We start from the raw sequence: 24,822 nt of genomic DNA on the forward strand, positions 1-24,822 counted from the left end.
GTGTGTGTAAGAAATGGGTGTGTGTGGATACCTCCCCCCCCACCTTTTTTTCAACACGTTTCACCAAATGCCTTTTTCACCGCACAATAGTTTTCACTGGTATACTTTTTGTTCAGAAGCATGTGCTTCTGGCATTGCAACTTCTCATATGTGTGGCAGATCTTGAAGACAGGGTTTCTATGAGAAATTGGAGCTTGGTTTAAATTTTTTCTAGGCTGTTAGATGGCAGATTGGATTAAAAGCCTACCAAAATGGCCAAAGCTCAGATGCTCTAAAAACTCAAGAACTAGACCCTTGGCATTACCAAGGTTAGATGTGGAATATGCAGACAAATTGACATAGCTGGAGTAGCAGCGTTCCACCTATGGCTTAACCCAGATGGGAGTAAGTTGTTCTTGGTGTCAAGGTTAGTGCCCCGGAGGAATGTATGGCCAGACAAATGTTCACACATAGGAGAGGCACAGAGAGTGTAACACACAGAGACTACTATGTTAAAATGGCTTCAGATTGATATGGAACCATTCTTGATATGCTAGTAAGTGCAGTAAGCTGATTATAGGACACTATATGAGGAGGGAGGTGTAGATGGACCTACATCAAAACATAAAACTGGTGGCTAAATTTAGTTGGTAAGTTCGTGGTGATTTTTAGATTCCTCTTTGCGGCATTCTTTTTCTATTTTTTCCTCAATTACCATATAGTGCTAGAATAATATTTCTAAAGCTTTTAAAATAAAACAAAATGGTGCCTGGCAGGTGTTTTCTTTGATTCAGTAAACCTCTGTTGCTGACCTGTTTTGTCCAGGCCCTGGCTGGGCTCTGTGGAGTCTAGCGATGAACGGATCATGCCAAGGGTTGCCTTGTTGGTAGAGGTTACTGCCACTCTTGCTCTCTGCACCTTATGCTTTGTGCTAGGCAAGTAGAGATCTTCAAGTAGTTTCTGTGTTTCCCCAAGGGCCTCTCATCAGTTGTGCCTGCATATCCTTACCTGGTGGGAGAGGGAATAACTCACCTTTTGCATAGTCTGACAGTTCTGAATTTAAAGCTGCTTCATTCTCACTCTTTATCCTGATTTGTTTGTTTTCACCTATGTCTGTTTTATCCCATTCACAATTTTTAGTGGTCTCCTTTTTTCTTCCTAGGAGCTTGAACTTACAGAGCTTCAGTTTTTCCTTTTTGGCTATCACTTTTATTGTTTTCCAGGCTGGTTTTTGATCACATAGATAAACGTTTGAAATGCCTGTCACTGGAGAATTTACCCCCAGGGCTCGCTGTATCTGCAGTGGTAACTTATTAGCCTGTTTGCTTGTTTGGGTGAACTAGAATTGAACTATTTGTAAACCAGTGAGACAAGCTTTATTTATTTGTGTTTAAGAACATTTCAGGCTCTGGCAGGATACTCATTTTATTAACTCAAATGATGATTCTGAATGCCACTACATTTATACCTGATGATGCATTTTGTGAAATTATTAATATGTTACTATCTTGGTCATAATTCCTTTTCTCCTTGCCTGTCTTAAGGACTCTGTCCTTGTGTTTCGCTTCACTCACTCGGCAACTGTTTAGTAGCCACCAGCTGTAAACTGGGCATTATACTCAGTATCTTAAATTGTGGAGAAAATGAAGTCAGCTATGGTTTCTTCTTGTGCAGAGTGTATAATCTAGTGGGCAAAATAAGCAAGAAAACAGGAAGTTTCATGTATGACATGCTGCCTGTGTTAGGGAAAGCAAAGGGTGTAGTGTACAACTGAGGACAGGTACCTGAGCTAGACTTGAGATATCAGGGAATGTGTCCTGGAAGAAGTCTGCCTAAGCCCAAAGTTGAAAGATTATTTGGAGTTAGTCTGACAGGAGGGGTGCGGTGGGCAGCAGAGGCGGAGAGTGGAGGTGTTCCTGGCAGAAGGTACAATATTTGCCACTATCTAGAGGGTAGAGAGAGCATAGAATGTTGATGGAACTAGAAGACATGGTCCTTAACCTACAGAAATCTGTGCTCTAGTTGAGGTGATAAGGGACACATTTAGTGAAGGTCCATGGGGTCACCATATTTCTACTCTCTAGCCTAGTCCATCTGCTGTTGTAACATATCTCTCCTGTTCAGAAACTGTCAAAGCCCATAAGACAGCAAAGCTGCTTAGCTTGGCATTCAAATTTCTAAAAAAAATTTATGCCAGAAAAACAATTTTTCTACCTTCTTTTGTCATGAAGTCCTCTTGTCATCCAGTCAGCTTAAGTACTTTTCCCTTGCATGCTGTCTTCTCTCCTTTTTAATCCAGTCTTACTAATTTTTCAAGGCTCATTTTGGTTTCCATTTTCTTTTTTCTGTCTTTGCAACTCCGAGTCTCCCTCTGTCGCTCACCCAGGCTGGAGTGCAGTGGTGCGATCTTGGCTCACTGCAACCTCCGCCTCCTGGGTTCAAGCGATTCTCCTGCCTCAGCTTCTGGAGTAGCTGGGATTACAGGCACGCACCACCATGCCCAGCTAAATTTTATATTTTTAGTAGAGACAGGGTTTCACCATGTTGGCCAGACTGGTCTCAAACTCCTGACCTCAAGGGATCCGCCCACCTCGGCCTCCCAAAGTGCTGGGATTACAGGTTTGAGCCACTGCAGCCAGACTTGGTTTCCATTTTCCCCACAAAACTATCCAGAATGATGTCCCCGACCCAAATGATATATTCTCCAACTCCAAACTCTTATTGTAAATATCATTCACTTGACTATTAAAATGGTTTGCCTTATGCTATTAGTTATATCATATGTGAATACCTGTCTTCTTAACCAGGTTTTAAGCTCCAAGAGCACTGACTGTTTTACTCTTAGTATCTCCCATAGGATTGCGCCCAACATGAAGCATGTAGGTACTTTAAAAAAATATTTGCTACTTTTGTGAAAAAAATACGATCACATTACAGTTTTGATTAAGTAGCAAGTGAGAGAGAAGACTCACCTATTCTAGGATTCAGAGCAGGGAGATTCAAATATGACCTAAAATGGTCCTATGATCTTGGCCTTTTAAGGTAAGGCTAGATTACAGACCTTACATGGGCAGTCCAAAACCTATGAAATTCTTTTATATGGAGACACTATTATAAATGGTGATTCTTCTCTCAGTACAACCATGAAAACTAATATGGTCATGATTAGTTGAAAGCTGGTGTTGATATCAGCCTAATTTCTGGATTCAAGATGCTGTAGAGTCTACAGTAGACCTTTTGGTGTAGTTGAGAATCAGAAGTGAGTGAAGTTTGTATAAGCCCCTTAGATAATTCTGGTTCTCCTACACTCTACCTATTGAGAGTCTGTTTTATAATACACAAGAATTGTTAATGTTGCATATCCTTCAGACATACTATGTAAATATTTAACCAAGTCTTTACTAGCTTTTGGCTAATGCAGAGTTGAGATGATGCTCCCTGGCGAGTATATGGAGCTCAGCTCTTTTGTGTTTGTAGTTAATTAGAACTCTGGCCTTTTAGCTGAACTAAACCAGAAATAGGGTTGACATTTCTGTGTTGAGGAACCTAAGAATGTTAGAAGGACACTTCCTGTATGCTCAGAGTGCTTGAACAAGGTTGAAATTTTGTGTAGAAAATAATTTTGGTGTTTTTAAACCCTGACAAATGCATAGTTGATACTTCAAAGTCCGCACCATCAAGCATGGCCACAATAATTTTAACAGTATGCTTTTGAAAAGATGTAGTCAAAAACCTACTTTGCTCTTAAAAACAAAACAATTAGTTAAAATGTTCACTGAAGTTTAATTTTCAGTGAGTACCTTCTTTATATAGCTTCCAAGATAAACTAGTTGGTAAATATTTGCTAAGGTAACTGCATGATGTAACTTGCTGTTTGGGACAATTAGCTTAATTCAATTAAAAGAATGACTTTAATCCTAGAATAGTAGCTACACTGCCCTTTTCTCAGAGTGGTATTACGGTCAGCAGAGCCAGTTATCTATTAGGCAGTTTCTAGATCATAGTGATAGAATCATATGGTGTGCATAAGTGAGATTATGTGTGTTTCTTACTCAACCAAGAAATAGCAGGCCACTTATTTCTCTGGAAATTAATAACTGATTACTCAAGAAGACATATCCATTACCTTTCTGTTTGTATAGTGAGAGATTCTGAATGAGCAAATATACTCAGGGATCCCAATACTAAACTCAAAGATTTACCTTTAAGTGACTTCTCTTCACAGAATCAAAAGCCAAGGAAAGGACATTAACAGTGGAAATTGATGTTCTTGACCAGTTTTGCTCTGAGGTGGTCAAGAATATAACAGTGGCCTGTAGTGGAATGATTTTGCTCTCTCCCTGTGTAAAACAGTGATCCTGTAAAACCCAAGTTTGTAATTTATTAACAAGGAAATGTACATATAATCATTTGTAGCTGCAAGAGACTAGCAATAACCAAAAGGCTTGTCATTAGGGATTAAGTAAATTACAGTCAATCATACAATAGATTACTCTGTAGCCATTAAATGGAAGAAAATAGATCAGTGTGCCTGACATGGAATAATTTTGCAGATTAGGTGAAAAAAAAACTCAAGGTGCAGAAAAGTGTATATAATATGATTATTTGTAAGGAAAAAAACTACAAACTAAAAGTATATACCTGTATGCCCTGAATTTTTTAAAATAGGAAAGCTGAAATGCTAATACACAGTTCTGTATGAGGAAAGGCACTGTGGGGAGTCTGGTGTGTATTTTTTAACATTTGCATTTTTACTTTTTCCATTAAAATATCTAATAAATAAAAAAGGAAATGAACATATTTTGGATAAAATGTTCAATAAATATTTAACGGGTCTGTAATTTGGAGAGGAGTAAGGATTTCTTTTTTTAAAAGACTTTCAATTTTATGAAATAGGTAAAAGAATATGTATAAAATATGTATAAGGCTTAAAGAATAACAATGCAATAAACACCTTGGATCTAACACCTAGTTTAAGAAATAGAACATTACAGTAGTCTTCCCTTATCTGTGGGGGATACTTTTCAAGACCCCCAGTGGATGCCTCGAACCACGGATACGCTGAACCGTATATACACTATGTTTTTTCCTATGCACTCATAGCTGTGGTGAAGTTTATATATTAGGTGCAATTAGAGATTAACAACAATAACTAATAATAAAATAGAGCAACTATAACAATATGCCAGCATCACTACTCTTGTGCTTTGGGGCCATTATTAAGTAAAATAAAAGTTCCTTGAACACAAGCCCTGTGACACCAGGACAGTTGATCTGATAAGAGTTGGCTACTAAATGACTAATGGCTGGTGGCATATACAACATGGATAGCTGGATAGAGAGCTGATTCACATCCTGGGCAGAATGGAGTGGGACAGCATGAGATTTCATCACCCTACTCATAATTTATAAATTAGGCACAGTAAGAGATTAACAACAGTAACTAATAATGAAATAGAGCAATTATAACAATATACTATAATAAAAGTTAAACGAGTGTGATCTTTCTCTCTCTCTCTCCCTCTCTCTCAGGATCTCTCTATAGATCTAAATATCTAATGGCACTCAGTTTAAAACTTATGAATTGTTTAGTTCTGGAATTTTCTGTTTAATATTTTCAAAGCATGTTTGACCAAGGGAAACTGAAACCAAGGATGAGGATATCTATGGTTTTGCTTTCTGTGATTTCGTTACTGGTCACCAGCGGTTCAAAAATATTAAGTGGAAAAACCAGAAAGAGACAATTCATAAGTTTTAAATGCTGCGTCATTCACTTCACTTTATCTTATCACATAGGCAATTTATCTCACATGATAAAATCTCACATCATCACAAGAAGTAGGATGAGTACAGTATAAGATATATATATAGAGAGAGAGACCACATTCATTTAACTTTTATTACAATATATTGTTATAATTGTTCAAGTTTATTATTATTGTTGTTAATCTCTTACTTTCCCTAATTTATAAATTAAACTTTATCACAGCTACGTATGTACAGGAAAAAGCATAGTATATACACAGTTCAGTGCTATCCAGTTTCAGGCATCCACTAGGGGTATGGAAATGTATCCCCTCAGATAAGGGGGGGACTACTGTAATGTTCCACTTCTTTAGCTAGGTGGTAGATCCAAAGTGTTTATTGTATTATTCTTTAAAGCTCACACACGGGGACTACTATACTACAGTTTACTCATGTTTTGTTGATGAACAAGTGGCTGCTGTGCATATGCTTGTACAAGCCTTCTGATGCCCGTTTTCAAGAGTTTATCTAGGCCATTTACCTTGGAGTGGCATTCTTGAGTCACTAGGTAAACACATCTCTGACTTTCAAGAAAATCCCAAATTATTTTTCAGAACTGTAGTAATTTTCATTTCCATCAACAGTGTCTGAAAGATTCAATACGTGGTATTATCAGACTTATTAGTCTTTGCCAATTTGAGGGTATAAAATAGTCTCTTGGCATAGTTTGGGTTTTTTTTTTTTTTTTTTTTGAGACGGAGTCGCTCTGTCTCCCAGGCTGGAGTGCAGTGGCACGATCTCGGCTCACTGCAAGCTCCGCCTCCTGGGTTCACGCCATTCTCCTGCCTCAGCTTCCCGAGTAGCTGGGACTACAGGCACCCGCCACCATGCCCGGCTAATTTTTTTTAATTTTTAGTAGCGACGGGGTTTCACCGTGTTAGCCAGGATGGTCTCGATCTCCTGACCTCGTGATCTGCCCATCTCGGCCTCCCAAAGTGCTGGGATTACAGGCGTGAGCCACCGCGCCTGGCCATCCCTTGGTATAGTTGAGCATCCTTTCTACTGTTTCTTGACCACTTATGTTTATTTTCTGTGAATTTCATTTTGATAGGTGTGTCCATTTTTATATTATTTGTACTTTATTCAGTGATCACTTGAGTTCTTTGTATATTCTGGATACTGATTATGTAATTCTTAGATATATATATATACAAATGTTCTCCCCATTTGTGGCCTGTGTTTTTATTTTTAATTTAAAAACTTTATTATCCAGAGGGAGACACTATATCTTCCAATGCTGTTCATTATATAAACATCCTTGAATAGACTCCGGAAAGTCCAGAACAAAGGGCAGTCAGTGCTTCACTTTGCAATAGTGGCACAGTGGCAGTAACTCATCTTGTCTCTCAACAGCATCTGTCTCCCATTTCTGGTGAAAATTCTAGTGAATTCTCCCATGAATACATCACACTGTTGGCTCCTTCGATTAATCTAAGTGATGAGTTGGCACCAAATCCATTCAGTTTGTCTCACACAACATTTAATTAAGGTTACTACCAGTAGGACACCAAGCAGCAGGATGAGCTCAGCTTTCAGTATTGACATCAAGTATGCCACCCAGCATCTCAGATCCAATCACTTGTACAAATCCCAGAAACCAACAGGGTCTATGGTAGAAACTCAAAAGGCTGTCTTTTGAAGTTTTTGTATTGACCTTTCCATTTAGTCCAAGCCATTAAGCCAGGTACAGCAGAATGTATTAGTGATTGTACAGACTTTATCTTATCTTATCTTAATCTGTAGATTGGAAGTCTAAGAAAATTTTTCATTTATATTGTTATGACTTGCCCTGTGAATTGAAGCAAACCTGAGTGGCTTTATGGGCTGAAGTGCTATCAGTGATTACCTCAGTTAAAATCAGCTGATAAATTTTGTACCATGTTTTTAATTGAATGACTCTTATAGCAGGACTAACCAACCACAGGGTGTGCAAAAATAATGAGTTGCTTATACCTCTGGGAAGCTTCTGTGAATAACCAAGCGTAACCCCATTTTGGAGAGATCTTCATAGACATCTGAGAGCTATATGACCTACTGGTGGTATTTCCTTAAACATTTGAAATTTGCTTACAGCCACCCCTAAGGTGCAAATCACCGTGTTTGGTTGGGGGAAGAGTTAATGCCTGCTTTCACTAAAGAAATAGAGTCCCAAGGACACACCTAGTACTCCTGTAAAGAAAGCATTTGTTTACAGTTTGGGGAGATCCCTACGTCAGTTGAGGAGCATATGTTGATAGTGCCTCCATTGAACAATCAGCTGGTAAATCTTAAAGTTTCTAGTTTAGTCCAAAGAATGTATTCTAGTCCTTGGTTTTGGAGGGACTGCTTAAGTACAGTCATTCCAACCTATCCAGTTCTGCCCACACCAACAGCTGAGTGGCATTCAGCTGTCCCTTGCAATGATTGAGCTATGGCTACAGAAAGGGGAAGGACATTCAGAGATATTGACAGGTGCTTGGAGCCAAGGCCATAACATATAGTTTCTGATAGGCTTCTCAGTAAGGTTAAGGGGAAAGCAATCAAATTGTGCTTCAGGTCATCTGAGGGAGGCTCACAGACCCAGCAGTTGGTTAAATTTAATGTGCTCATGACAGTTTGGGGGAAGAGCAGAGCATTTTCCTTGGTGAGGAAGGCTCTTGGGGTAATTTCAAAAAACAGACACCATTAATGTTCTTCCTCCCATTGTACCTCCCGGGGTCTGAGATAGTCTCTTCCCAGGTGTCAAGGTTATTCTCCCTACTTCCTCAAAATCAGTTCTCCCATTTCAATATTTATAACTTTGTCTTTTTTCCAGTTGCTCCCTACTTGCAACCAGACGTTTTGTCTAGAATAGTCAGGTACAAGAGAAACAAGGCATTTTTATAAATTTTACAGAGACCCTTTATGTACTCATGGGCCACCTTAGGAAGACTCAACAAGCTGTGTACTCAAGCAAGTAGTCATTATCTTATGATTTAGAACCAGGTTAATCCTTTTAAGAGAATCCAGGTGGCTAAATAGAATTAAGTTAGAATTTCCTAGGGCTCTTTTGGCCAGGCTGCCACATGGAAGGTGTACTAACTAGGCTGCCTGGATTTGTCATTAGGGGAAAGAAAGAAGCATTATGCCAGGAATGCTCAGGGCAGAATCCCAAATTTTCAAAACAGGTTAAAAAAAAAAAACCCTCATGCATTTCTTTTTTCTTTTCTTTCTTTTTTTTTTTTTTTTTTTTTTTGGTGGCAAGGTCTCACTCTGTTGCCCAGGCTGGAGTACAGTTACACGATCTCAGCTCACTGTAACCTCTGCCTCCCAGGTTCAAGCGATTCTCTTGCATCAGCCTCCTAAGTAGCTGGGATTACAGGTAGATGCTACCTCAACTGGCTAATTTTTGTATTTTTAGTACAGACAGGATTTCACCATGTTGGCGAGGTTGGTCTCGAACTCTTGAACTCAAGTAATTTGCTGGCCTCAGCCTCCCAAAGTGCTGGAATTGCAGGCATGAGCCACCTTGCTCAGCCCTCCCTCCATCCCTCCTTCCCTCCCTCCCTCCTTCCCTCCCTCCCTTCCTTCCTCTCTTCCTTCCAGGAGTCTCCTGTTGCCCAGGTTGGAATGCAATGGTGCAGTCTTGGCTCACTTCAACCTCCACCTCCCAGATTCAAGTGATTCTCCTGCCTCAGCCTCCTGAGTAGCTGGGATTACAGGCGTGCACCACCGCGCCTGGCTAATTTTGTATTTTTCTTTTAGTAGAGATGGGATTTCTCCATGTTGGTCAGGCTGGTCTTGAACTCCCGACCTCAGGTGATCCGCTCACCTGGGCCTCCCAAAGTGCTCGGATTACAGTCGTGAGCCACTGCGCCTGGCCCTGGCTATTTGTTTATGCTGTTTTAAAGCCTTGAAGTCAATGGAATTTAATTTGTATACATAGTAGTGAAACAGGAAAAGTTCCCTTGTCCCCTTTGCAGGGTGTGTGAGTCCCCCTCACAAGGTGTGTGATGGGATTGTAGCTCGCTTCTTAGCGCCCAGCTGCTCAAACCTGTAGGGGAACATACAGACAGGCAGGCTGTGGGGCTCCCACTCCACAGCAGTGTCGAGGGGTGAATGTTTACAGCTGAAGCCCCAGTGGGTGTGTGTTACAGAGTGCTCTTTCAGTTTAGGTGTCCATAGGCAGCTTGTGTTAGTCAGCTCAATTAGATCCCCTTGCCTTGTTGCAAGGACAGAGGGCTTTCTGTATCCCAGGGTTCTTGCCTTGATATACCGGAAGAATTTGATCACACGTAGGCTTGGAGAATTAGTCCAGGGTTTTATTGATTGGAAGTAGCTCTCAGCAGATGGGGGAACCAGAAGGGAGATGGTTTTCCCCTGGATTTGGGCCACTCGGCGGCCTGTCTCTTTTCAGACTGCCCTGGCCAAACTCCTCATTGTTTCGCCAGTCGATGGCCTGCTGGTGCCTGTTGGTGTATTCCGGCCATCCAGCCGCTTGTGTGTTCCTCCGCCCATGTGCCCCTCTTGTCATCCAGCCGCTTGTGTGCCTGCGTGCTAGGGTCTTGGGGGATTTTATAGGTACAGGATGGGGGCATGGTGGGCCAGGGTGGTCTTGGGAAATGCAGCATTTGGGCACGAAGGCAGGAGTGCCTGTCTTCACCTAGGTCCGTGGGCACAGGCCGGAGACAGAGCCTCCTTCGCCAGGAACCTGCCCTTCTCCTCCCAGCACTTCCCTGCCCCCTTCTCATTATCAGTGGGAGCTTGGGATCCAATTGTAATTTTGTCTGTGTGGATAATCAGTTACCACGCTATGTTTCTCTGTGATCTGCAGTATTAGCTCTTACACAAATCAAGTTTTTATACGTGTATTAATATATGTCTGCTCCTGTGCTTTCTATGCTATTTTATTGGCTTACTTGTACTCACAGTCCTAATTACATGAGTGTTATGGTTTTTTTTAGCTATCTGGGTGAGTCCTCCAACCTTGTTCTTCTTTAAGATTATCTTTGCTACTCTTACTCTTGGCCCTTGATGTGTCTATATACAATTTAAAATCTACTTCTCAGGGCTGAGCGCAGTGGCTCATGCCTGTAATCCCAGCACTGTGGGAGGCGGAGGCAGGCCAATCACCTGAGGTCAGGAGTTCGAGACCAGCCTGGCCAACATAGTGAAACCTCATATCTACTAAAAATATGAAAAATTAGCCAGATGTGGTGGTGCGCACCTGTAGTGCCAGCTACTCGGGAGGCTGAGGCACGAGAATTGCTTGAACCTAGGAGGCAGAGGTTGCAGTGAGCCGAAATTGCACCACTGCACTCCAGCCTGGGCAACAGAGCAAGGCTCTGTCTCAAAAAATAAATAAATAAAATGAAGTCTTGCAGACACACACACACACACACACACACACACACACAATTACTGTTTTTATTGGAATTGCATTGCATTTATAATCAATTTGGGGAGAATGTCATCTTTATAATATGGAATCCTCTCATCTATGAGCACAGCACATCTCCTTTTTTTGTTTGTTTGTTTGTTTTCTGAAATGGAGTCTCACTCTGTCGCCCAGGCTGGAGTGCAGTGACGTGATCTCGGCTCGCTGCAACCTCTGCCTCCCAGGTTCAAGTGATTCTTCTGCCTCAGCCTCCAGAGTAGCTGGGATTACAGGCATGCACCGCCACACCCGGCTAATTTTGTATATTTTTAGTAGAGACAGCTTCTCCATGTTGGTCAGGTTGGTCTTGAACTCCTGACCTCAGGTGATCCACCCGGCTCAGCCTCCCAAAGTGCTGGGATTACAGGTGTGAGCCACCACACCCAGCAGCACATCTCCTTTTTAAGGCATATCATTTTTTTTTCCAAAAAAAAAATCTCCCTATTAAAAATATGAAATACCAATGTGGAAAAAAGAACCTTGACCTCTATCTCACACTATACACAAAAATTAATTTTAAATGGATCATAGACCTCAATGTAAAAGCTAAAACCATAAAGCTTCTAGAGGAAGATATACAATATCTTTCTTAGGTAGGTAGGTAGAGATTTCTTAGGCATAGAAAGCATGAATCATAAAAGAAAAAAATTGATTAAATAGTGGACTTTGTCAAAAATTTTTAGAATTCTACTCATCAAAAGACATTATTAAATAAGTTGGCAAGCCACAGACTAGAAGAAGGTATATGCCATGCATATATATGACCAAGGAAAAGCAACCTATTAAAAATGAGCAAAAATCTTGAAGAGATACTTCACAAAGGGTCATAATAATGACCAAAGCACATGAAAAGTGCTCAACGTCATTAGTCGTCAAGGAAATGCAAATCAAAATCATGGGAGATACACTGTTGCATACCCACAAGGATGGCTACAAAGGAAGGAAAAACAAAACAACAGCAAATGTTCAAAGGACTGTAGAAATCTCCATCAGAAATCTACCTGAGTGTTGGGAGTGTAAAATGGTATAATTATTTCAGGAAACTGTCAGTTTCCTAAATGGTTAGACATGTTACAGTTTTATTCTCAGATATTAATCCAGGAGAAATGAAAATGTGTCCTTAAAAAGTCTTATATTAGAATTTTATAGCAGCTTTATTCATAATAGTAAAAAAAAAAAAAAGAGGTAAAGAACCCATGCCTGTCAAGAGGAGAATTAATAAACAAACTTACAGATTCATATAATGGAATACTACTCAACAGAAAAAGAACCAGACTATTGATATATTGAATAACATGGATAAATTTCATAAACTCTATGCTGAGTGAAAAAAGCAAGCCAAAAAAACATATTATTGCTGGGTACAGTGGCTCACGCCTGTAATCCCAGAACTTTGGGAGGCTGAGGTGGGCGGATCACAAGGTCAGGAGATCGAGACCATCCTGGCTAACACGGTGAAACCCCGTCTCTAATAAAAGTACAAAAAATTATCCGGGCGTGGTGGCGGGCGCCTGTAGTCCCAGCTACTTGGGAGGCTGAGGCAGGAGAATGGCGTGAACCCAGGAGGTGGAGGTTGCAGTGAGCCGAGATTGCGCCACTGCACTCCAGCCTGGGCAACAGAGTGAGACTCCGTCTCAAAAAACAAACAAAAAAAAATGTATTATTACATTTATATGAAATTCTAGAATAGACAAAACCAAACTGTAATGATAGAAATCAAATCAGAGGTTCCTTTGCGGGGTGGGAGTTTGCTGGGAAGGGTCATGGGGGATCTTTATGGGATGATGGAAATTTTCTGAGTCTTGATAGGGGTGTGGATTACGAGTGTATGTATTTGTGGGTTGAATGGTACACTTGATCACAGCATTTTGCTGTGTGTAAAAACGTTTCAGTTTTTTTAAAATGTGATATTCTGGATTTCAATTAATAGGAACATAACACGTAGAGCTGATAAAAATGGGTAGGTTAGGGAATATTTATTTATGTCACCCCTTCGGAGTAATTCTTTAATAGTTATGGAGACAGTATGTTCCTAAATGCCATATTTAGCTTGAGCTTTTTGGTCAGTGGTGCAGTCTGAGGAACTATTCTACTTTCATAGTTCAAGAGAAGTTTTTATAAAGTTGAAAAAGATAATTCTTACAAGTTCAGCAAGGATTAGATTTCCAAAACTTCACATGCCAAGACTGTACTTCTCATAACCATACTCCAAACCAGTGGTTCTCAATCAGGGGCCATTTTGTCCCACAAGGTATATTTGGCAATGTCTAAAGACATTTTCATTGTCATGATTGTTGGGGAGGGGTGTTGTGCTGCTGGCATCTAGTGGGTAGAAGCCACGGAGGCTGCTAAACATCCCACAATGTGTAGGACAGTCCCCTGAAACAAAGAGTTATTTGGTCCAAACTGTCATTGGTGCCAGGGTTGGGAATGCTTGTTCTAGACCTGTCCTTATCACTGAAGCTGAGTCAGTCTCAGTCAATCTGGTGTTGACTCTACTTATAGTCCGAATCAGTTGTGGAAACTTGGCATTGGCACAGATTACGTATTTCTTCCCTGATAAAATTTAATATCAAATATTTGTAAACATACATAATCTTAAATATTGAGATAAAAGTTCATGGATTGAGAGCACTTCAGAAATCAGAATTACCATTTGTGTTGATTGTTAAATTCTTAAGGTGCTGTAGATTCTGTTTTTAACTGTATTTAATTAAATATCCAAACAACCGTACTTATCTTCCTTTTTTTTAAAAAAAGGCTTTATTGTCAGATCAAAGGGAATAAATGATAATAACTTTTTTCCTCCTTCTTTCACAGAATGACAGGGAGAGAGTTTTTCTCTCGTTTCCCAGAACTCTATCCGTTTCTTCTCAAACAGTTGGAAACTGTAGCCAATACAGTAGACAGGTAAGAAGAGAATTGGGTGGGGCAAAATGAACTCAAGGATGTGAATTACCTTAGTAATTGAGATTGTCCCTCTAGGCAGCTGTTTTTAATAAAATTCTTCCCTTTTTTAAATTTGTTTAAATTTTTTCATTGAGACAGGGTCTTTCCCTGTCACCCAAGCTGGAGTACAGTGGTGGCCACCACTCCTTGCCCATTTTTGTATTTTTTGTAGAGATGGGGTTTCATCATGTTTCCCAGGCTGGTCTCAAACTCCTGAGCTCAAGCAATCTGCCCACCTGGGCCTCCCAAAGTGTGGGGATTACAGGCTTGAGCCACTGTGCATGGTCAGACTGCTTCCTTGCATAAAATTGGCTTTTTTATTAAAGTGCTTTTTTGTAATTATATCATATTGCTTGGTTCTCTAGTAAATTTGTACCTGAAAAGTTGTGTAAAATCCTGTGTTTATATTTTAAAAATCCTGTTTTATGTTAAATTTTATCAAACTTAATTCCATTTTCGGTGGTACAGAAACTAGGAATCACATGGTGATTTCTTCTGTTATGAATTATTTTCTTCCTATTTTTAAAAAAATCTGTGTTTACATATTGAGTTTGCTTTATGCATACCTGTCATTTTTTTATTACTGGCTTGTTGCAACTTACCATTGTGAAACTATAGCAGTTAGCTGACTAATATGATCACTTGTGTTCAGAAATGGTTCTGGTCTACCTGAGCAGAAATGGCCAGTGTTGTTGGAAACACAGAGCAAAGCCATTACGAGGGCTTTCCAGTCTTATAGTTCACCATTGTCTTAAAAATCACATTCTGGCTGGTGCGGTGGCTCACACCTGTAATCCCAGCACTTTGGGAGGCCAAGGCAGGTGGATCACCTGAGGTCAGGAGTTCAAGACCAGCTTGGCCAACATGGCGAAACCCTGTCTCTATTAAAAATACAAATATTAGCCAGGCTGGTGGTGCGCACCTGTGATCCCAGCTACTGGGAGGCTGAGGTAGGAGAATCACTTGAACCCAGAAGGCAGAGGTTGCAGTGAGCTGAGATCTTGCCACTGCACTCCAGCTTGGGTGACAGAAAAATACTCCATCTCAAAAAAAGAAAAAAAAAAACCCACACATTCTGAAGCTGGTAGTGGAATTTTTAGTATGGACATCATAAAGCATGTCTTTTGTATTTTTCCTGTAATTTTGCGCTTGGTATGAATGTACACTAATTGTCTATAATTAGAAAATAAAAGTAATGAATTTTACTTCTGGTTATGATGCATTTGCTCACATTAGTAGTTTATGCTAATGTGCTTTTCTGGCCTTTAGTGACTATTCGTGCTTTCTTAAATACATTTGGATGTTGAAAGTTTCACATTTCATACTGTGGAACAGGCACGTCTCTACTGTAGGAACAGTTCTAATCAAAATAGCGTACTCTAATTATGTAAATGATTGGCTTTGAGAAGAGGATCCTGTACGAAAGCCCAATTCCCTGTTTTGCTAGTAGTTTTTTCTTATGATGCACATTTGGGAGATAAGAAGTGAACGTAGAAAAAAAAAAAGAAAAAAGGAAAACTATCCCCTTGATTGTGGAGTCTCACTTCATATACATAATTTTTTTTTTGAAATGGAGTCTCACTGTGTCACCCAGGCTGGAGTGCAGTGGCGTGATCTTGGCTCACTGCAACCTCCGCCTCCTAGGTTCAAGTGATTCTCCCACCTCAGCCTCCCGAGTAGCTGGAATTACAGGCATGCGCCACCACATCCGGCTAGTTTTTTGTATTAGTAGAGATGAGGTTTTACTATATTGGCCAGGCTGGTCTTGAGCTCCTGATCTCACGTGATCCATCCGCCTCGGCATCCCAAAGTGCTGGGATTACAGGCATTAGTCACCGCACCCGGCCATATACATAATTATTTCATGAGAAAAATGTTTGAAGGAGGAGTGCTTCACTACCTAAATGTGAAATCTTTCATGTGTAATAATTGTTGTTTCAGTGATATGGGAGAACCAAATCGTCATCCAAGCATGTTTCTCTTACTTTTGGTGTTGGAGAGACTCTACGCTTCCCCGATGGATGGTACTTCTTCTGCTCTCAGCATGGGACCTTTTGTTCCCTTCATTGTGAGGTAGTGTCATGCTGTGTAGAAATTGTCTAGGTGGGCGTGGGAGTTTTATGGGAATATTTTATCTTCTTCTTATTTCAGAAACTATTTTATATATATATCATATATATTTTTTATTTATATATATTTATATTATTTGTTTGTTTGTTTGTTTTTTGAGACGGAGTCTCGCTCTGTCGCCTGGGTTGGAGTGCAGTGGCGCGATCTCGGCTCACTGCCAGCTCTGCCTCCCAGGTTCGTGCCATTCTTCTGCCTCAGCCTCCGGAGTAGCTGGAGCTACAGGCACCCGCCACCACGCCCGGTTAATTTTTTGTATTTTTAGTAGAGACGGGGTTTCACTGTGTTAGCCAGAATGGTCTCTATCTCCTGACCTTGTGATCCGCCCACCTCATTCTCCCAAAGTGCTGGGATTACAGGCATCAGCCACCGCGCCCGGCCATATTATATATATATTTTTATATATGTAAACCTATTGTATATATTAAAAACTATTATATATATAACTATTATATATATTATATGTAAAACTTTTGTATATAACTATTGTGTGTGTGTGTGTGTATATATATAACTATTTTATACACACACACACACACACACACACACACAACTTTGGGAGGGGTCTTGTGAAAGCAGAGGCCTGGGTTTTCCTGCCATTGCCCCCAGTGTTTCAGAGTAAGGTGCGTATATTGTGGGTACAGGATCTCATTAGAACCTGTGTAAGTAATGTTTTCTTTGAGCCCTGTCTGCTCCAAGGCAGGTGGATGGTGTTGATAGGAGATACTCCTTTTGAAAGACATAGCCCCATGTTTGCGTTATTCCTGTGTTGAGCCTGGCTAGCACGGAGCAGGCTTGGTTCTGGTATGTATCTTCTGTCCACGGGTTCGAGAGGACGTTAGGACATCTGCCTTTTCACTCTGGAAGAGTCTGCGAGGCGGTGCAATGGGTGGCATGTAAATGGTAATGCCATGTGGCATGAATTCCCACTCGTCTTCTCTTTTACGTTTGTAGTACCTGAAAAAAGCCATGAATATAGAGTATTCATGAAATAATATAACAGGGTTATCTTCTTTTAGAGCCTATTACCACTTCTTGTGTTACATCTTTTCAGGCATTTGCCGTCTTCTGATTACTTTGTTCATTTTGGATCAAAGGCCTAAATATGTAGGCCTCCAAGAAGTATTAAAATTTTCTCATGAAACCTTTCAGAAGCCTGTCATATTAGTTAGCTATTACCTTTCTGCTTAGCTCTTGACAAAACAGTACCTTCATTTTTGTGTTTCTACCAAAAATTGAAGTAGATTTGGAGCAGAAGGGTAAGAAACCAAACTCAAGAGAGTGTTTCTTATGTATGTAGTGTCCTAGGTTTCACTTCCTTGTTTCACAGAGCTGACTTATGCATTTTAATGTGAGAAAACCATTAAACATGAGATTCTGGCATGTGCTTGCAGAGCTATTTGTTTGCGCCAAGCCCTGGCTGTGGCTGTGTTATCTTTGATCACAGAGATGACTCAGGCAGACTGGTTTTTGTTTCCTGATATACAAAGTTACCAGTCTCCTTCATCTGGCATTTGGTGATTCATTTTAGGAATTTGGGTGGTAAATTTTACTTTCAGGGGCCTTAAAAATTGTTCTTTCGTGAATAACTGGAAAGAACTAAGAAATGTTTTCAGGAAGTTGACGCAAGGAGGAAAGGCATGTGCACAGAATTGCAGTTTACATTAGAAACAGAGGTTTGCTTTAGAACCTGTGCTCTGTCTTAAGAACATTGAATTTGTGGAAGCTTTTTACTACTCAGTCTGTTGTTCATTGCATCCTAGAAATAATAAATTACTACATTGAAAGTACCTTTCAATAGTACCTGAAAGTACCTTTCCAAAATGTTGCTTAGTTTACATATAATCAGAATGCTGATACTACTCATTATATTCAAAGTATCTATTATATAAAACAAAGATTGCATTAACATAGAAAATTTAAATATTGCTTTGAAGCCAGTGTACTTAGGGCATCATTTGTTAACCTCTAAAAATACAAAGTAAGAAGTTTGCAATCAGTCTGTTCTTCCAGTGAAAGAAAATGCTGCGGTTGTAGTTGCTTTCTTCCAGTAAGTAAGGTGCTTTATGAAGTAGATTCATAGAACATCACCAACAGCAGAAGTGCCACCAACCAAAATACAAGGTTATTTTGGTGTAACAGAAAGAGCACATCTATCACTCTTGACAAGCCCTGCACTCTTGGGTTCAAATTCTAGCTCTGTAACTGCCTTGCTTGCTCTCTGAACCTCAATTTCCTCAGCGTGCAAACGAGGGTGATAACACCTCTTCTCAGAGTCACTGTAAGCAAAATGTCCTGTAAGCAGAAGCACCACCATTGATTCCTTAAGTACAGAGCCTAGGCTCTGACTTATTGAGTGTCCATGTGTGTTATAGAACAGTGTTTCTAAAACTTTAAGATGTAAACATATCACTTGGCTATCATATAAATTCTGATTTCAGTAAATCTGAGGTGAGGCCTGAGAGTCCGACTTTCAAATGGTCTTCCAGATAATGCCACTGCTGCTGGTCTGTAGATCACATTTTGAGTAGCAAAATTAAACTTGGGATATTAAATTTAATACCATCACACACACACACCCACACACGATTTTAACAAGCTAGACAGTAGTAGCTTATTAAAATTGGTTAGGCAGTTTAAGGAATTTATTAAGAAGTAGATTTTGACCCAGGAATGCAGAAAACAAGAAAGAAAGTGTTCTGAGCAGAGAAGTCAGTAGGAAGTAGACCAACCTTTGTTGAGCCCTGTCTTTCTGCCAAGTAGTGAACTGGGCATTTTGCTTACAGTGACTCTGAGAAGAGGTGTTATCACCCTCATTTGCCCGTTGAGGAAATTGAGGTTCAGAGAGCAAGGCAGTTACAGAGCTAGAATTTGAACCCAAGAGTGCAGGGCTTGTCAAGGGTGTTAGATGTACTCTTTCTGTTATACCAAAATAACCTTGTTTTTTGGTTGCCTTTTGAGTAGCCAGTAACTTAGCTACACGGAATGGACCTATAGGGTCTGAAATGTATGCAACTGAGAGAGATGAGGAGCCTATATCCACAGCTGCTGTACCTGAGTACAGGCTGTCTTCTGGATATAGACGTAATGTCTCTACCAATGGTGGGATCTGTTCCTTATTTTGCTTTTCCTGTAGGAAAAGTGACTGATTGGATTGGTTAACCATGTGTGGCACATGGTGACAATCGCCTGGGGTTATAGGACTGGTTTGTGGCCAGATACAGAGGAAGCCTGGCTCTTCTTTCTTGGCCACCTTCTGTGGTAAAGTGGAAGGCCCTAGATTTAGTTAGTTTGGGGTTTCATCAGCCTACCACAGGGAAAACCCATGCTACCCCAAAATGTTCACTGGCAAGGTGAACTATAAACAGATTTTTAAAAAGCAGTGAATGTGATAAAACTGTATGCATTTGATTTAGATGACCTCTGAGAATGTTATTCATGAAGAAAGTGAAAGGCTGATCATAAAACCTATCATTCCAGGCAGTGCCTGTGGTTCTGATTGTGGTAAAGAGTGGGCTGTTTTGACTTGGGGTAATAGCTAAAAAGATGGATGGGTGTATGCACAGTGGGTCAGCAGTGTTTTATTTTTGTACCGTTGTTAAGGGTAATTTATGTACTGGGAAGGGTTCTCATCAGGCTCATGGATACTATGAGTTTGGCCAAAGAAAAAAATTTCAGTTTGTGGGAGTAGTGCAAAGGTTGCTCTGACTGCTAAAAGTGAATTGCACAATAAGAAGAAGATTAAAAGCGCCAACGAGAGCTTTTTGTTTCCCTTTGATTTATGTGTACTTACCTGCTATTTCCTTCCTCTCTGTAAGGTATTTATAAGTATTATATGTAGTTTTACTCCTTTATCCCATGTTTAAGAGTATACCTAAACATATATGCCATTATGATTGTTGCATCCTCTTGGGACAGAACTTATAATGTCAATCCCAACATCTTGTATACAACTTTTAAAAAATCCAGTGTATTTTATGTTCTGATGTGTGCTGCATCCAGATACAAAGCCCTTTACCATGTGAATGTGATGCTTTCAATTTAAGACCATTAATTCATTCTTCAGTTCAGGTACCACAAAGCAGAATAATTCATGCTTTAAAAAGAACCTTGACTGGCTCTCTGAATGCAGCTCACCAGGGCCTGCTTCTCTGGGCTTTCTAGAGACTAGAAAGTCTTTTCAGAGGCCAAAAAGTCCCTGGGCATACATCTCTGAGTTCCCTTTCACAAGCAAGTTTCAAGTTCCAGTCAAAGAGCTCTAGGTAACCACATATGCCTCAAACCTAGGACCATAGAATCCTGAACAAAGGCCCAGGAGAGCTTAGACGAATCAGGTCTCTGAGTCCTGGGCCTTTGTTCAGGACTCTATAGTCCTGGGTTTGAGGTATATGTGGTTACCTAGAGCTCTTTGACTGGAACTTGAAACTTGCTTGTGAAAGGGAACTCAGAGATGTATGGCCAGGGACTTTTTGGCCTCTGAAAAGACTTTCTAGTCACTAACTGTGACACGTGGACAGGGCTCTTTACCCCCTCTACACCAATGTGGTTACTTGTGTGTATATGAGTTTCAGTTAAGACCAAACATGCCTTCTATTGTAGGTAACTGAGATCTGATTAATACCTGCAGGAGAAATCCCTTCACTGCCCTTTTGAGGCACTTTTTAAAGGATCTCTCCTACTTGCAGCCCCCTTCCCCCGCCCCCCACCACCTGCCTTTTTTTTTTTTTTTTGCTTATTTTAACTGCAGATGACTTTCAGTACATTTTTTTACCCCAATCCATTTAGTCATTGTTCTCTTTAGACAAGTTTTCAGTGAAATCTCCTTTCCTTTCCTTTTCCCTTCTCCTTTCCTTTCTTGCTTTTTTAGAGAGCTAGGATCCCACTATGTTGACCAGATGGACCTTGAATTCCTGAGCTCAAGTAATCCTCCTGCTTCAGCCTCCCAAGTAGCTGGGACTGCAGATGCACACTACTGTGCCTGGCTTCCATTTCTTGTTTCTGACATTTTTATTAATTTATTTATTTTTTGAGATGGAGTCTTACTCTGTTGCCCAGGCTGGAGTGCAGTGGTGTGATCTTGGCTTACTGCAACCTCCACCTCCTGGGTTCAAGTGATTCTCCTGCCTCAGCCTCCTGAGTAGCTGGGACCACAGGTGTGCGCCACCACAGGTACACGCCACCATGCCCAGTTAATGGCAGAAACCACAATTACTTTTGCGCCAACCTAAATAAGTTTTGTATTTTTACTAGAGATGAGGTTTCACCATATTGGTCAGGCTAGCCTGGAACTCCCAACCTTGAGTGATCTGCCCACCTCGGGCTTTGAAAGTGCTAGACTTACCTGCAGGTATGAGCCACCGTGCCCAGCACTTTTGACAGATATTGAAATACAAATAGCAATACAATTTTTTTTTTTTGATATGAGCCTTGCTCTGTCGCCCAGTGCAGTGGCATGATCTCGGCTCACTGCAACCTCCGCCTCCCAGGTTCAAGCAATTCTCCTGTCTCAGCCTCCCGAGTAGCTGGGACTACAGGCGCCTGCCACCACGCCCAGCTAATTTTTGTATTTTTTTAGTAGAGATGGGGTTTCGCCATATTGGTCAGGCTGGTGTCTAACTCCTGACCTCAGGTGATCCACCTGCCTCAGCCTCCCAAAATGCTGGGATTACAGGTGTGAGCCACCACACCTGGCCAGCAATACAATATTAACTAAACATGTGGCAGTAGAAATCATCCAGAGGAACCTATTCAGTGGAAACTTTTTTAGTTGAAATATGGATCTCTAGCCAGTAATCACAGCATTGGAAAATACGTTTTATGTATTTTTAAAATATTTCATGGAATCTTTTGATTTTTACCAGCCTTAAAAAAGAGGGAGTTGGGGGTGCAAAAACTTGAGAGTTTGTTGGTCCTTTTAAGCCTGTGGCATTGGGAAATGACATTGACTCCTTTTGTTTTCCTTGAAAGTTACAAAAATTGAGGGATTATCACTTTGCTCCTTACTGAGATTATGAAGTTGAAAGACCTTATTTTCCATGGCACAGAGTTGGGGTTTTTGCAGTAGACAACAGTTGGCTTCTACTTCATTTGTGATTGTAATACTGGAAACTCTCCTTCAAGGCTTCACATGATGTTTCTGTCTGCTCTGTTTTCCCAGAATCCTTGTAGATGAATAGAGAACAAGATTTGCTTTATAGAAGAGATAAATGAGGCAGACAGTGGTTAAAATACTGCTGAGAAGTAATGTCCTCATCACTTTCTCTCTACCTCAGCTCCTAATCACCTCTCCCTTTGCATGTCTGTAGCGTTTGTTACTTAATCTCTTCATCTTGCCATTCACCATTACTATGCCATTCTGTAATACTCAATGCTTATTCTTGCAAAATAAATCTTACTTTCCTTCCATGCAGCAGCTGTGGGGTTCTTTCATTTGTTTATTTTTTGTTACCTTTCTCTGCCTCACCCCAGTTTGGGCACAGAGTTAGATTGAGTAACAGAAAAATGAAACTAATCTGGAAGTGAGACTTTTTGTGTTGGATCAGTCTGTGTATCTATGAAGTACTCAAGGGACCTCTTGTCCTACAATATTAGAGCCACATTTTGTATCCCTCCAGTTACTATTTTTATAGAAAAGAGGCTCGGCTGGGTTCTGTGTGTTACCTGGACTTTGAGGAGTCTTGGATTCGAATATGAGCTCTGACATTTGCTTTTATTGTGACTTCACCTCTTTGACCCTCCATTTCCTTTTCTATCCATTAAGGTATTGAACTGGATGTTACTTAGTTTCTCTCTGCCCTCAGGAGTCTCTGGCCACCTTCCTGCACTGTGAACTTGTCTCCTCTGACTACCTTCCAGTGAGCCACTATAGAGGCCCACCTTGCAGCTACCCTGTTGCAGGCTTTAATGCCAAATGAGAAGACCCTGGATTGATAAGAATAGAAGTAGGGGGGAGGTGCCATTTTTCTGTTCAAGGTTATGGAATTACAAACAAGCCAAAACATGTTGGGGAAAGCCTCCCAGGTTAACGTAGCATGAATGGAGGAGCCATGTAGGAGAGCAGCCTCTGTGTGTTTCAGGCCGTAGATCTATATAATGGGGATAATTCTGCTTACAAAATAGAAGATAAAAGCTCCCTGGTTTGCTTGTTAAGAAAAAATTCTAGAGAGAGGAAGGGGTTGATAGTATAATGGTGATAGACAAACTTTTTCAACCCATGCTTTTTCAGTAAGCCAGAGGGAAGACCCTGAAGTCAGATGTAGTTGAAGCAATAGAAAAAGAGCACTGTGTCCTGTGAGGGAGGACACATCCCTGCACCCAGATAAATGACAGCCTTGGGGGCAAGTGAGCCCAGTACCATGTCAGTAATTTTTGGGAAAGGTAGGGCGAGAATGTTATGCCAGAAGCCCGCAGAAGGATTTTTCAGAAGAGAGGGGTAAAGGCATATTTTATTAGTGACCAGACAATTGTGTTGATGTTGATTGTTTTTTACTGAATTATTGAATATGTCACTTGGGAGTTCTTTGCACTTTATTCAGTGAGCACTAGTAAGGATTCCCTAAGAAAACATCATGCCCGAGTCACCTCATTATTTTGATGGGATTACTAGGCTAGTAGATGCTAACAATGTAGCTTTATTCAACATTTGAATTATGTACTTAAATGAAGACAAATAATGCACATGTATCCTAGAACTTAAAGTATAATTTAAAAAACAAGAAAAAAGAAAAAAAATTTTTAAAAAATGAAATGGTATCAAAACTTCAAATATTGGTAACATATTTGATAAACACCACTACCATAGCATTCAGTTTTTTTAAAATAAAGCTACTAGGGCCGGGCACGGTGGCTCATGCCTGTAATCCCAGCACTTTGGGAGGCCGAGGCGGGAGGATCACCAAGTCAGGAGATCGAGACCATCCTGGCTAACACGGTGAAACCTCGTCTCTACCAAAAATACAAAAAATTAGCCGGGCATAGTGGCAGGCGCCTGTAGTCCCAGCTACTCGAGAGGCTAAGGCAGGAGAATGGTGTGAACCCAGGAGGCAGAGCTTGCAGTGAGCGGAGATTGTGCCACTGCACTCCAGCCTGAGTGACAGAGCAAGACTCCGTCTCAAAAAGAAAAAAGAAAGAAAGAAAGTAAAGCTACTTATTTGGTAGGTATATGAAGTCAAAAGACTGATGCTGGTGACATAGCTTCAAATGCTGGAAAGTCCAAGTGAAAATTCTTTTGAGGAGATAGGGAAAGAATCTCTTGCAACTTTATAGCGTGATGCTTTATGATTATGCTGTTAATGGCTAAAAGTAGCCATAAAAAAATGAAGGCAAACTAGATTGCATGCTTATCAAATTTGTGAGCAAATTAAGATTCAAAATAACCTTCAAGCATAGGACTGACAAACACAAATTCAGGCATGAGACCATTACCTCTGAATGGGGAGGAAAGGGATGAAATTGAGGAGCCATGTACTAGAAGCTTCAATTTTATTTGTGATGTGTTCTTAAATTGGGCATTGGGCAAATGCTTGAATGTCATCCTATTCTCTAGATTCTTTTTGTTGTTGTCATCG

The 24,822-nt window shown here is 40.6% G+C and overlaps 1 protein-coding gene across 15 annotated transcripts in view; it reads left to right on the forward strand.

The window, feature by feature from the left end:
• The window catches only part of THADA (THADA armadillo repeat containing), a 368,672-nt gene that overhangs the window by 153,865 nt on the left and 189,985 nt on the right, over positions 1–24,822 (forward strand). For all 15 annotated transcript variants that reach the window (XM_055377797.2, XM_004029147.5, XM_055377798.2 and 12 more), the window contains 2 exons: positions 14,000–14,089; positions 16,070–16,201. In XM_055377797.2, the coding sequence (XP_055233772.1) occupies positions 14,000–14,089; positions 16,070–16,201 (222 nt within the window). The remainder of the gene's footprint in view (positions 1–13,999; positions 14,090–16,069; positions 16,202–24,822) is intronic.

The sequence above is a fragment of the Gorilla gorilla genome, chromosome 12 (genome assembly GCF_029281585.2).
Source record: "Gorilla gorilla gorilla isolate KB3781 chromosome 12, NHGRI_mGorGor1-v2.1_pri, whole genome shotgun sequence".
Classification (NCBI taxonomy): Eukaryota; Metazoa; Chordata; class Mammalia; order Primates; family Hominidae; genus Gorilla; species Gorilla gorilla.